The sequence below is a fragment of the Syngnathoides biaculeatus genome, chromosome 9, assembly GCF_019802595.1.
Source record: "Syngnathoides biaculeatus isolate LvHL_M chromosome 9, ASM1980259v1, whole genome shotgun sequence".
Taxonomy (NCBI): Eukaryota; Metazoa; Chordata; class Actinopteri; order Syngnathiformes; family Syngnathidae; genus Syngnathoides; species Syngnathoides biaculeatus.
Window position 1 is genome coordinate 30,535,644 of NC_084648.1, and position 14,565 is coordinate 30,550,208.

The 14,565-nt window shown below is 40.3% G+C and overlaps 1 protein-coding gene across 1 annotated transcript; it reads right to left on the reverse strand.

Annotated features, from left to right (window-relative positions):
• Positions 1 to 566: 566 nt before the first annotated feature.
• On the reverse strand, positions 567 to 14,286 carry nol11 (nucleolar protein 11). Its single transcript, XM_061830880.1, has 18 exons — positions 14,087 to 14,286; positions 12,459 to 12,572; positions 12,289 to 12,345; positions 11,953 to 12,101; positions 10,613 to 10,670; positions 10,306 to 10,447; positions 8,510 to 8,716; positions 7,923 to 7,999; positions 7,423 to 7,546; positions 6,653 to 6,744; positions 6,374 to 6,439; positions 4,417 to 4,601; positions 4,056 to 4,181; positions 1,945 to 2,166; positions 1,739 to 1,817; positions 1,436 to 1,528; positions 1,058 to 1,165; positions 567 to 843 (listed from the first exon to the last, which is right to left on the reverse strand). Exons 1-18 carry the CDS (start codon positions 14,231 to 14,233, stop codon positions 730 to 732), a joined length of 2,160 nt encoding a protein of 719 aa, XP_061686864.1. The 5' UTR covers positions 14,234 to 14,286; the 3' UTR covers positions 567 to 729.
• Between the last annotated feature and the right edge of the window lie 279 nt (positions 14,287 to 14,565).

The following is a 14,565-nucleotide window of genomic DNA, read 5'->3' on the forward strand; positions in this document are numbered from 1 at the left end:
AGGGCACATGGAGACAGACAATAGCACTCATAATCACACCTCGGGGCAATTTAGAATCTCCAATTAACGTATGTTTGTGGGATGTGGGAGGAAACCGGAGTGCCTGGAGAAAACCCATGCAAGCACGGGGGGGAACATATAAACCCCACTATTTCACATAGATTATTGCTAATAAAGAAATGCTTCCTTGTTCAGTCCTACTCCTAATGAATCTTTTAAGCCTTTTTAATGGAGTGAACGATCTTTCCACATTTAGTGATGTAGCCGGCACAATCAGCACTAGCTGGAATAAGTATCACCTAGGTATAGTTTGGATCAAATACTCTACAGTTTAGGGGAAAAAAGGCTGATAAACTGTCTGGGGGTTTTGAAATCACTGCCACCGTTTGTTAGCTTTACTGTGCCATTTCTGCTTTTCTCTTTTGTGAAAGATTGTGATTGCGGTGAGGCTAGTTGCTATGATTAAATCATCGATATTACTTTTTTTGCTTTCTTTTTTTACTTTTCACATGCAGGGTACACAATGCTTTTGAAGTAAATGCATGAAAATCATGAAAACACAAAGGTCAGGATTTCAACATCATAACATTAACATTTTAATTGAATGATACATTTTTTAAATGCAGTGAATCTTAACAGATCTTGGACAAAGTATTAAATCCACTCCATTTGAAAATGTAGAAAGAGATAAGATGTTCAAAGTTATATTTAAAAGCATTCCACAGAAACCTAAAAAAGTTCTATAACATCAATTGAATACTGTCCCATATCTTGTTTTATCCTCATGTCTTTGAGCTTTTGGAGACTTCCCTCAACTTTTCCAAGTTCAGAAAATAGTCTCACCTGTGAATACACAAGGTCATGGAGTTAAAAACAATCCCATTGAAATTGTCACTTGGGTATCAAAGAAAAATGTTGATCTATTTAGGGCCTAAATAGAGGAACATTTGTTTCTTTGGGTTTTTTTTGTTTGTAAGATAATATTTTTATTATTAAAATGTGTATTTACACTTATAAAACCACAATACTTCAACTGATGGGAATAAGCAGGACATACCTGAGACTTAATATAGCTGTGGAGGTTTAGCAGCAAGCCATTGGCCTCTGGAGTCATGACTAGAACTGTAAAATGAGCATCCAACAACAAGCAAACCCAATCCATAATCTAGAAGAGAATTAAAAAAAACACCCAAGTGAATAATTTTTGAACTACAATCTCAACCTACATTTGTGGTACAAAAACAGTATTTGTCCCATTAAGATGCAGCCTGTGTAACACTAGCAATGAACAAAACAAGTCAAATTAATTTATTCTCATGTGATTGCTAGTGTGTGGTCAGTTTATTACCATGATATATGGTCTTTACTTTTCAGCAACTCTGTTACTTCATATTTCATTAAATTGTGCAATGATATTCTAACTATTGTCACATACCTGCATTAGACTGGGTGAGCGAAAGCCATGGCTTTGAGGAAAAGTGTCTTGGTTATACTTTAAGTAGAGGAAGTGCAGGTACTGGAGGAAAAGCTTGATGGGATGAGAAACAAAATTCATTATTAACTGAAAAATACACCTTACATGGCAATGCTCGATTTACTTATAACGACACTATAATGTAAAACTGGCAAATATAATATAAAAAAAACAGAGGACTAGATTGGACCAACAGTGGGTGGACAATACTGTATAACAATACATTCCCAGAATGAGAAACTTTAGTGCAACCAAGGAACTTACAATGACGTGTTGGGATGAAAGGTTTTTCAAATGTGGGAGAAGAAGGTCATCGCTGTACGCTGTCTGCAGGATCTCATTCCTTTACAGCACCAGTCAAGTCTCAAAACCATTTTTATACCACATATAAAGCTCAAGACTATAGTCATGCATTGTAATTTTATTGACATCACCACTTCAATAGTTAATGTGTGCCAGGTAAAGGATACAGTAAAACAGCCCTTTGTAAGACCACTGGACAGCTTTGTTCCCGTGGAGTTTCATTTTCTTCGTCCGCTCTTGTCATTGTAACGTCTGAGTGGTGCTCCGAAGAGGTGGAGTTAAAACCATTCTGCAAGCCAACCTGACCATGTTCCCTGGAGGTCAGAGTTTCCATAAAGGAGATGCTGTCAGGCTCCAGGTTCACTTTCTCTGCATCGTTGTCTGGCATACTGTGACAGAATGTTTAATACATATATTTTATGTTACATTACACTAAAAGCAAAACATTTTGCAAAGGATATACCGGTACCATATTTTCCAGATGACAAGCCGCAACTTTTCTCAGGTGCTGCGAACCGTGTGGCATATTGAACGATGTGGCTAAAATAGTTTTGTTTTGTCGTCAGCGCCTATGAGTTTGAAAGTACCACAAAAACTTAAAACGAAAAACATGGGCGTTCCCAAAAATGCACTCAGCTTTGGACATGCATTCCTCCAATGTGGAGAAGAAGATGACAACTTTACTTTCAGGACATGGAGAGGAAGAAGAATCTACAGTGAAAAAAATGAGTATTTGAACACCTATATTGCAAGTTCTCCCACTTAGAAATCATGGAGGGGTCTGAAATTTTCATCATGTCCACTGTGAGAGAGATAATCTAAAAAGAAAAATCCAGAAATCACAATGTATGATTTTTTTCAACGATTTATATGTATGAAACAGCTCTGAATAAGTATATGAACACCTGAGAAAACTGTTAATATTTGATACAGTAGCCTTTGTTTGGAATTACAAAAGGTCAAACGTTTCCTGTAGTTGTTCACCAGGTTTGCACACACTGCAGGAGGGATATTGGCCCACTCCTCCACACAGATCTTCTCTAGATCAGACAGGTTTCTGGGCTGTTGCTGAGAAAAAAAGGGGTTTCAGGTCCCTCTAAAGATTTTCTATTGGGTTTAGGTCTGGAGATTGGCTAGGCCACGCCAGAACCTTGATATGCTTCTTACGGAGCCACTCCTTGGTTTTCCTGGCTGTGTCCTTCGGGTCATTTTCAAGTTGAAAGGCCCAGCCACCACCAATCTTCAATCCTCTGACTGAGGGAAAGAGGTTGTTCCCCAAAATGTCACAATACATGGCCGCGGTCATTCTCTCCTTAATACAGTAGAGTCGTCCTGTCCCATGTGCAGAAAAACACCCGCAATGCATGATGCTACCACACCCATGCTTCAAAGTAGGGCTGGTGTTCTTGGGATGGAACTCATCATTCGTCTTCCTCCAAACACGGTTAGTGGAATTACGACCAGAAAGTTCCATTTAGGTCTCATCTGACAACAAAACGTTCACCCATTCCTCCTCTGTATCATCCAAATGGTCATTGGCAAACTTACACGTTTCTAAGAATCATTGAGACCCTACGAAGTGATATCTTGCACGGGGCTCCACTCCGATTGAGATTGACAGTCATGTTTAGAGTCTTCCATTTTCAAATGATTGCTCCAACAGTGGACCTCTTTTCACCAAGCTGCTTGGCAATTTCCCTGTAGCCCTTTCCAGCCATGTTGAGTTGTACAATTTTGTCTCTGGTGTCTTTGGACAGCTCTTTGGTCTTGGCAATGTTACAAGTTTGAGTCTTACTGATTGTATGGGGTGGACAGGTGTCTTTATGCAGCTAACGACCTCACACAGGTGCATCTGATTCAGGATAATACATGGAGTGGAGGTGGACTTTTAAAGGCGGGCTAACAGGTCTTTCAGGGTCAGAATTCTAGCTGATAGGTGTTCAAATACTTATTTGCAGGTGTATCACAAATCGTTTAAAAAAAATACATTGTAATTTCAGGATTCTTCTTTTTAGATTGTTTCTCTCACAGTGGGCATTCACCTACAATTAAAATTTCAGACCCCTCCATGATTTCTAAGTGGGAGAAATTGCAATGTAGCAGGGTGTTCAAATATTTATTTTCAAATGCACGTCGACGAATGTACCTCAATTCCACTACCACTAGCATGTGTAGAAGACAACTGCGGTAGCGCTACACAGAGTGGCCACAGCTTATTATCTGGTGCACGCTGTCATCTAGAACATACGCTAAATTTGTTTTCTGTGTCGGATTTCACCTGATGAAGGCCTTCAGGCAGGTGCATGTGACCTCTTCAGGGATGTCAGGGAAGAACTGTAAACACAGCTGACACAGGAAGTAATCGTTCTTTTCCAGGGCTAGCTGCACAAGGTCAGGGCACACGCTGAAAAGGGATTGCAATCAATGTTTGACATGATTATACTAAAATTTTTTGTGGCGATGAAAACAAGAAATGGAGAATATGTATGAAAATCAAATAAAGCTTGTAAATTTAGTCCTAGATGTGATTACATGAAAACTTTATTAAAGTGCAAATTTGAAGTACAAGGACAAAACAGTATACATCCAAAGTCACGTCAAGAGAAAAACAATGAAAATCCCAGCCAGCTTCTACTCACCTGTGACAGAGAGACTGTGTATGTACTAGCTGTGCCAGCATGGTCGTGGAATAGAAGCCATTATCTGCCAAGCTGCGGGAAACCAGTGACGATGCCAGCTGGCCTAATGACTCATTCATGTCCTGGGTCTCTGCTCTGGAAAGGAGCCCTTCCACTTGTTTCTCTACTTCCTCTACTGGTGCCGTCTAAATTATCCCCCCCAAAAAATAAGGGGTATTGTTTTATATCAGAAGTGTACCATACAGGACAACAAACAGCACATGGTGGTAGGAAACTACGACATAGCCCATTTACTAAGTGGGGAAGTTGTTAAGTATATTGCACTATAACATTTATCTACCTTCCTACCCCTTTGCCAGAAAGAGTAGTTCCAACTGTTCCAAAAACTAAAGTGCTGTGAATAAGTATTTGTCCCCTTCCTGATTTTAGTTTTTCTGTATATCAATCACAAAAAAGGTTTTTAAAACATCAAACCAATTTTAATGTCACTCGGAGACAACCCATGGAAATACAGAATGCAGTTTTCAAATAACAATTAAATTTATTAAGTCCAAAAAAATCCAAACCTTTCCGGCCAACTGTGAAAAAGTAATTGCCCCCTGAACCTAATAATGGGTTGTACCACCCTTGACAGCAACAACTGAAATCAACCATTTGCGATAATTGAGGATGAGTCTTTCACATCGCTCTGGAGGGATTTTGTCCCACTCTTTGCAGAATTGTTTAACTCCACCATATTGGAGGGTTTTCTAGCATGAAATGTCCATTTAAGGTCACACCACAGCATCTCAATGGGAATTAAATCCAGACTTTGATATAGCTACTCCTATTTTTTTTTTTTTTTTTTTGCCTTTCAGATGCAGACATGCTGGTGTGTTTTGCATTGTTGTCCTGCAGCATGATCCAACAGCACTTGAGTTTGAGGGCACGAATTGATGATCGGCCGTTCTCCTTCACGATTTTCTGGTACACACCAGAACAGCAAAGCAGCCCCAGACCATCACACTGCCACCACCATGCTTCACCGCTGACATAATGTTCCTTTTATGAAATTCTGTGCTATTTTTACACCAGATAGAACAGGCCACAGACCTTCCAAAAAGTTTAGTTTTTGAGTTGTTAGTCCACAGAATGTTTAACCAAAAGTCTTGAGGATCATCAAGATGTTTTATTGGGAAATGTGAGACGAGCATTTGTATTCTTTGCTGACAGAGAACTCTTCCATAGATGCCACTTTGGCCACTGTCTTTCTTTTGGTGGAGTCATAAACACTGACCTTAACTGAAGCCAGCAAGGCCTGTAGGTCTTTAGATGTTGTTCGAGGTTCTTTTGTGACCTCCTAAATGGTCGTCGCACTCTTGGAGTAATTTTACTTGGCTGTCCACTCCTGGGAAGGTTTGCCACTGTTCAGTTTTCTCTATTTTGGATGATAGCTCTGACAGTGGTTCGCTGGAGCCCCAAAGCCTTGAAAATGGCTTTATAACCTTTTCCAGACTGATGGATTTCAATCACCATTTTCTAATATCTTCTTGAATTTCTTTGGATCGTGGCGTGATGCATTGGTTCTTGAGCTCTTATAGCCTACTTCATATTCTCTGACAGATCCTATTTAAGTGATTTCTTGATTCAACAAGTATGGTGGTAATCAGGTTTGGGTGTGGGTTACATTATTGAATTCAAATTTGTCGTTAGTCACACTGACTGTGATTTAACGAGGGGGAGGGGAGAAATTACTTTTTCACAGAAGGTCAGAAAGGTTTGGATTTTTTGTGCCTAAACTGCGATTTGTAGTTCCTTGACTTGAGTAATATTAAAATTGGTTTGATGATTTAAAACCTGTGTGTGATAGACATGCAAAAAAAAAAAACCAAAAAAAAAAAACAGACAAAAACTTTTTCACGGTAGTGTAAAACAAAAATCCAGATCTCAGTGGATTACAAAATGAAAAAAATATTACCTTGATGAGCTCCAGAATTTGTTCCACTGTTAAAGTGGGGGACATCTGGCTCTTACGTGCATTTCTCTGGGAAGATATAAAACTAATTAAGGATCATCTTTGCATAACAAGGCCACAAATATTCTAAAAGGTAGTATACAAGACAAAAACAACTGTGCACTTGGCCTGGTCTACAACATAGACAATTAGTACCAACATTATGCAAGGATTTGGAGTTTAGAGCAAATTAACAGCCTGTCAATTGGAATTATCTTTAGAAAGTAATCAGAATTTACAAACCAACTTCCAGGTCTCTGTTGTTCTTGAGGGCTGAGTTTTCTCTTCATGTAAGATGCTGTTCCAAGAAGGCACTGACACTAGCGATCTGTATTCTGTCAAATTTAAGTGAAAAGACATTTAAATGAGTAATCGATCAGTTCAGGGATACCATTCACCAGGGTGTCAAACTTGTTTTTGGCGCGTGTCACATTGTAGTTGTGGTCCCCCCCCACGCTCCCCTTTATTGAATGTGAACCTATTTAAATATATAAAAACAAACAACAAATTGATGAATAACTACGTTTGAAATCAGAAGCAAAGTAAAACTATTTTAAAAGGGGGACTGATGGCAAAAAAAAATCTTACAATTTGGTAATTTGGTATTTTAGCAAGAAACAAACTTGACACACAAGATTTGCTTTCATGGGCCACATTAAATGATATGGTGGCCCAGATCCGGTACCTGGGCATTGCGCTGAACACGTCATCCAAAATTTTAATGCAATACTCGAAAAATACATACACGCATCACCATTTAATAGAGTCGGGTGTACCTGTCTCCCTTGAAAAGCCTCTATAAAAATGTATAAAAGTTTGTGGATGCTTTATCCAAAGCAGAAGGAATTACACAGTTGTAAATGAAGAGTTGCATTGTACATGTCAGTGTTCATTAAAAGGAAAAACTGTCTTAGTGGGGTGTATGGACTTGTCACAAAAAGTGGAATCTACACACTTGGACATCAAGGTTGGAATCATTTATCTTGTCCAATTTAATTAATGTTCTAACTCACCTTGCATCCCGGACCGCCTCAGCTTTCCCAAAGCGGAAGCGAGTGAAGATTTGGTGCAGCCGTATGGAACAACAGACAGGGTTTTTCCATGAGGAATGAATAACTTGTTGGAATAACACCATAGCTAAAAGTACAAGAGAAAGATAACTTAATAACAATAATGGGTCTCTGAATAGTAAGCTTGCAAACTGCTATATAGTTGTGAGGAGGGACTGCGATCCCTGTCACAGTGGAGAGCAGATGTGATACTCTACCAAAGTCATACAGTCCTCCATCAGCACTCACCAGCTGGAAGGACAGGGAACGTTGGCCTGTGGTCCAAATGACTTAACAAGGCCACTGTTGGCCAACTTTAAACTTTAACTAGCTAATCAACACCTTAGCCATGCAGCGTACTACCTTTGCTAAACTTGGAAAGACAAAGTCACCACCCACATTTTAATAAATGAATTCAGCATTCAGCTTAACAATGGAAAAAAATGCATGCATTATGTACCCACCTGCCCGAAGATTTTACCCGCAATTTCTTTCCCTGCCTGAAGTGTCTGGAAATTGATATTCCAGATGCAAAGATAATCTGAAAAAGCAAAGATAGCGCAAAAGCCAAAAAAACACACTTTACTCACAAATTGCTTAGTGTTCAGAAGTAAAAATAATGTTAAATTAGGTCAGATCTATCCAGTTCTCATTATACAGTGGACAAAATGGATTCAAAATATCCTTCATTTTACCGTTAGAAGAGCATAGGAAGGAAGGGAAAACATCTTTAATTTTTGTTGTGTACTCTGCTATTTGAATTCAAATGAAAATACTTCTTCACCAAATTCATCTAACAAGGTTTTATGAAACTAACCATCTGTACTGGTAAATGTACAGTACTCAACTAAGCTGGAAACAAAGCTGTCCAGAATGTTAGGTAAAAGGAGGAGTACTGGGCCCACTAAGGACTGCAGTATGTCTAAAGGGAATTTGTATCTTGGAACTTATTGGACAAGCGACCACCTTAACCAGCCACATGGTCATAGTAGACTGAAGCCAAACATGGAAGAGACAATTTAATGATCTTCAGGGAGATGTTGTTACGTACCTTTATCAGTTCCAGCTGAGGGGTGTGGAACGCCAACAACAGCAATGTGGGCTTCATCCAGGAGGAGAGCAGCAGCTGCTTCCAGTTGGCCCTCATCAACAGAAAGAGCCAGTCGCAGGTTACGGGGCAGGATAAGGGTTTGAGACTCCTCATCGGCACCCTGGCTCCACACAGAGATCACACTTTGGTACACGTGTCCATTAGGGTCTGCATTACAAAGAAATGACAAAGCGCAGAGGAAATTAATCTACTGTTTCCTTAATATCTTTACCAAAAAAAGACTAAGGCCTGTTTTTTCCTAAATTTATTACAATTTTTCTCCCTTCCGCTTGGCCAGCCGATACCTATTAGCTGCCTCGGGAGTCCCACAGGCCAGAAATGCCCAATTGGACTCCTTCAGCTTAACAGCATCCCTCATTGTTTGTGTCTACCAACGTTTTCGTGGGTTGCCGCCAAAATAGGCACCAACAGCCTTACGGCTACAGCTCCAGTCGGCCGGCTCAGCAATGGAGGCGCGGAACATCGTCCACTTGGACTCAATGTCCCCCGCGTCCTCCGCGATGCGAGCAAAGTTCTTTCAGAGGTGGGAGTTGAAACTCCTTATGATGGGAATCTGCCATCCGTTCCCAGCAGACCCTCACAATACGTTTGGGCCTGCCACGTCAGACTGGCATCTTCCCCCACCATCAGAGCCAACTCACCACCAGGTAGTGATCAGTTGACAGCTCCGCCCCTCTCTTCACCTGAGTGTCCAAGATGTGCGGTTGCAAGTCCGATGACATGACCACAAAGTCGATCATTGAACTGCGACCTGGTGTGTGTTGGTGCCAAGTGGACATGTGAACACCCTTATGCCTGAACATTGTATTTCTTACGGACAATCCGGGATGAGCACAGAAGTCTAATAACAGAACACCACTCGAGTTCTGGTCGCGGGGAGCCGTTCTTCCCAATTACACCCTTCCAAGTCTCACTATCATTGCCCACGTGGGCACTGAAGTCCCCCAGCAGAATAATGGAGTCACCTCTCAGGAGGAGTGGTGCCAGAGCCCAAGCAGTGCATAAAGGTGAGTTACACTATATCTAGTTGGAACTTCTCAACCTCACGCACCAACTTGGGCTCCTTCCCTGCCAAAGCGGTGACATTCCATGTCCCTAGAGCTAGTTTCTGTAGCCGGGGATCGGATCGCCAAGGTCCCCGCCTTTGGCCACCCCCCAGCTGACATTGCACCCAAAACCTATGCCCTCTCTCGCAGGTGGTGAGCCCATGGAAAGGGGGACCCATGTTACCATTTCGGGCTGTGCCCGGCAGAGCCCCATGGGTCCAGGCCAGGCCACCAGGCGCTCGCCTTCGAGCCCCACCTCCAGGCCTGTCTCCAGAGGGGGGGCCCCAGTGACCCGCGTCCGGGCAAGGGAAACCAAGATCCAATTTTTGTAGTCATCATGACAAGCCGAAAGAAACTCTCATGGGGGTTTTGAAGTCATACTTTTTCTGGTCCCTCACCTATGACCTGTTTGCCATGGGTGACCCTACGAGGGGCATCAAGCCCCAGACAATTTAGCTCCTAGGATCATCGGGACACACAAACCCCTCCACCACGATAAGGTGACAGCTTGAGGACAAAAACAATACTGATTATTATGCATGTACGTAACCTTAGCAGTCTCTGCAACAATCCTCCTTTGTATTCTAACACAAGACTTTCAGTTTTTATACTATAATGTGATCTTAAATACATCAAACTGGATGTCCAGATACTAACATAGAGATACTAAACAGAAAAATGGAGGCTTACAGAGGTGAAGCAGATGGATAAGTTTATCTCTGTAAGACGCAGACAAGCTGAGAGGGGAGAGGCCAGAATCTTCTTGATCCAGCTGGTACCTCTGCAGTGTGTTTGGCTTCAGTTTCTGCAGGTAGAGGAAATGTTCCCCTTTCTAGAGAATGACACTAAAATTTAGTCAAGCCTAATAAGGAAGTAAGGAATACCAGCAGCAATTCGAAAACGAAAGATAACTACACTAAAAACACACAGATTCAAAAATATTTGTGCATCTTAATAAATTAGAAAGAATAAAGACACCATAAGATAAATCTTGTACCTTCTCTGTTGTGAAGACAACAAACTGTTGGGTTTCTGCCACTATGATGGTGCTCCACCTGAAAACAAAAATAACCACAAATTGGATCTTGAAGTATACTGTATATTTGAAGCACTATTTATATTAATTTTAGCATAGTTGTTGATAATACTATAGTTACATTTGCCAGTGACAATATTTTTTTAAAAACATGCACCTGATCAAATGAGCTGATCAAAAATAGCTATAAAAATTACATTAATGTTCAATTTTGGCCAAATTTGTCAGAGGTTATAAATTTACAAAAATTGTGGTCGTATTAACCCAATGCCAATAAAGTTGGGACGTTGCGTTAAACAAAAAGAGAATCCAGTGATTTGCAAATCCTCTTCAACCGATAATTTAATTGAATAAACTACAAATACAAGATATTTAATGTTCAAACTGATAAACTATTTTTACCGAAACATTAACTTAGAATAATGGCGAAACATGTTCCAAAAAGGCTGGATGAGATGGCAAAAAAGATTAAGAAAGCTGAGGAATGCTCATCAAAATTTTTCACATACTTCACAATACTTTCAATTGTGAAGTATGTGCCTTGGTTCCAAATAGGTTTGAATTCACTGCTTTGATCAGATCATGTATTCAACAGGGAGGTAGTATGTTTAAATGCAACCATGAACGCTAGCACTGGCTTGCTAGGCTATCTAACATTTTGTTGCTTGCTTGCAAGCCGTACGAAATTAAAAGTAGGTGAATGTACCTCAAGCAAGCCTTACTTGAACATCCTTCCATCACCTGAGCACCAGTGACCACCAATGTTGTTGCCCCCCCCCACCGCATTTTCCTCTTCTTCTACAGTCGCCGTGATCCACTCATGTTGTTATTATCCCCACGGGAACGAGTGTATCCAGTCGCATTTGAGTTGACCGAATAAAAGCCGACTCATCGTAAAAACGGGATGTGGTGGTATCGGAATATAAGATTTTATTGCAGTAGTGTGATACAGTGCACTCATGAAAGAGCACATTTCGCTTGTAGTCTGATCCGCAGATTACGTTGACTCTCAGGCGTCTTCTCTCTCCCAATAGATTACATTTTTTTTTAAATAAATGTCTTTTTACGTCAAAAGACAAAAACATTTAATAAATACTACTATATGAAAATAAAGTAATTTTTGGATTCAGATATACTACTGTGCATGACGGTGACGCGAAGTAAATGTCTTTCTCAGAGCTGATCAATGACATCACCGATCGGCTCGGCGAATGACAATATCAAAACCATAAGAAAAAAATGCCAATTATCAAGATAAGGCTCACAAAATCAGTGTAAGGTCTCGCTAGGTACAACGTTACCTAATAGTTTCATCTGGAGCCAGGACTTCCTCGACAGTTTGCTGAGGAGCTGAGAGAAGCGAATCAAGAAGTCTCACAGCTCCTCTCTGAAACAAAACTACAGGATCTCCTCCAGTAACACAGTGAATCCTCCAGATGGCCGATGACACCTGGAGACATTTATACAATTTTAGTTACTTAAAAACTCAACATTTACTTATCAACCTATAAATAAGTCAAGGTATTCGACTTCCTAATAATGGCTAGCGTTTCTTAAGTAATATACAATAACCTGGCTAGTAAATCACAAAGAAAATTGACTTTTTAGAAAAGCACAGAAGCAAATATCACGCTTACAGTCGCTTTGAATGTCTTATCCAAGAGAACATCATCTTCCTTCCAGATTCTGATCACCTGAAAAACATACAATGTTAATTATAACTTTATAGTGGACCCTGTTTCTACATGCCCTCAAATACATATTCAGTGTTTCGTGTGTGTGAGAGAGCAACAATAAATGTGTTTACCTTGTTGTCTGTTACCGTCACATATTCTTTACTGTGTGTGTTGTAGACTGCTGGACAGGTCAAACAGTTGCCTTGTTTCACAGTCCAGCTTCCTAGTGGCTTCTGGTCTGACACCTGACACAAACAAAAAAAGTTATGTCATTTACATATACACCATGTACAACAGTATTCTCTCTCCAAAAATAATCGTTACTTTGTAGGGCTCCAAAATTTAAGACACTATTATTTTTAAACCCAGAAGTGGGAAGCAAAGTGGTAAACTTCGTCTGTTACATTTACTCATGTAACATTTTGGATTGGTTGTACTTGGCAGAGTAGTTTTAATGAAGCATATTTTTTACCTTTACTTGAGTATTTATATTAGGAAGTGTACTTTTATTTCATTACAATAAAATTCATGCCACTTTATACTTGTATTTATGAATAATTGTGTACGTGATCTATTTTTACAGTTTAGCTTTCGACTTGATCATTAGGCCCCATTTCTTCAATCCACTGTTATTACAAGTGATGTCTGACTGAAGTTTATCAAACAACACGAGAAAGTCATGTCCAAACACAAAGTCTTTTATTGGGGTTCGTGGGCCAAACAAACCGAGTTGTGACAGCCGCATGTGACTTTGTTGAGAGCAGACAACAACAAAAAAAACAACAGTTTTAACATGTAGTTTGGTTCTCACTCCCCAAACATGGCTATTACAGCTCACTTCTAACTTGTGAAAACACCTTGCAGTAATTTGTAGATGTTTTTTGTGTTGTTTTGGATGTGCGTATGGCATTAATCCATTTTTATGGTGAGAATTTTTTTTTTTACTAACATGCACTTTCTAGTGTATGTGTTCTCTTTCCCTCGCCACACACGCGCGCGCGCGCGCACACACACACACACACACACACAATCGATAACTCTGGTAAGCAAATTGTTTCTTTAAAGACTTCAGCCTTGTGTAGTCAGATTTATTTTATTAATTTTATTTAAACTTTAGTAAACCAGGTAAAATACCAGTTAAAACAGAACATATTTCTTGAAATGATGGCCTGGCCAAGAATTCATTAAGTTAAATAATAAGGTAATCACATTCAAGTTTCTTTCAGTTGACCCCCCCCCCCTTCCAAAAAGAAAACAAAGCAGGTTAAGTTGTACAAATTCTACATCCCCTTAATGGTGGTTTTGAAAGTAACCATCCATTTTCTGTGAGGAAACGGGAGTCCTTGTAATAAACCCAACTAGGCACAGTTAGAACATGTAAACCACACATAACAGGCAGGGGCGGGATTTCAACCTCTGGTTGTCCACTGTGCCGTTTTAAAATAATTTACCTTCATCAAAATTCTTTTTCAACACAATACCCCGGTATTTGAACAAGGGAGTTTATACTTTCTTATCCATTGATGTTTTTTTTTTAAGATGGTTAAATAAAGGATATCGATGGTTCCGCAATACAAGACCATCCACCGTCACACATAAAATAACGAACACGTCTCTACCAGATGCATTTCGTTTACTATAGTTGCTTGTCAATCGTGGAGAAAAGAAACAAAGACGCCAACACGAGTTATCACCCTCACTGTCAGGCTAACGAGCGAGCACGAATTGCTAGATCCTCCTTGAGCAAATTAAAAGTTACCTTGTAAAGAGTAACAGATCTGAATGAATCTGTGACGATTACATGATCGTTATCCCGCTCCACTTCGACGCCCTGAATGCTGGAACTTGTCAGATTCTGGGATGGACTGAGTCTACACAACGTGTATGCTTCATACAGCACAGCCATGTTGAAGCAGAGAGATGTGCTTTTGTCGGTCTCGCGAGACTACATGAGCGACTACACACATATTGGGGAGACGATAACGACACGCCCATTTTTAACTCCTTGTTGACCGCGACGTGTATTTTCCCACTTATTTTCTAGGCGGACACAGGCTGTTTGAATGTCTTCAGGACACACGCCGTTTCGCCATAATCTAGTGTTGTACAATATCTCTGCGTTGCCTGCCCATTCCGAAGACCTGGAGCCAATCAATTTGCAGATGGGTGCGTCCTGCTTGGAAATTGAGTGGGAATTCTAATCACGCGACAGTGATGATAATCGAGTAAGGTCGAACT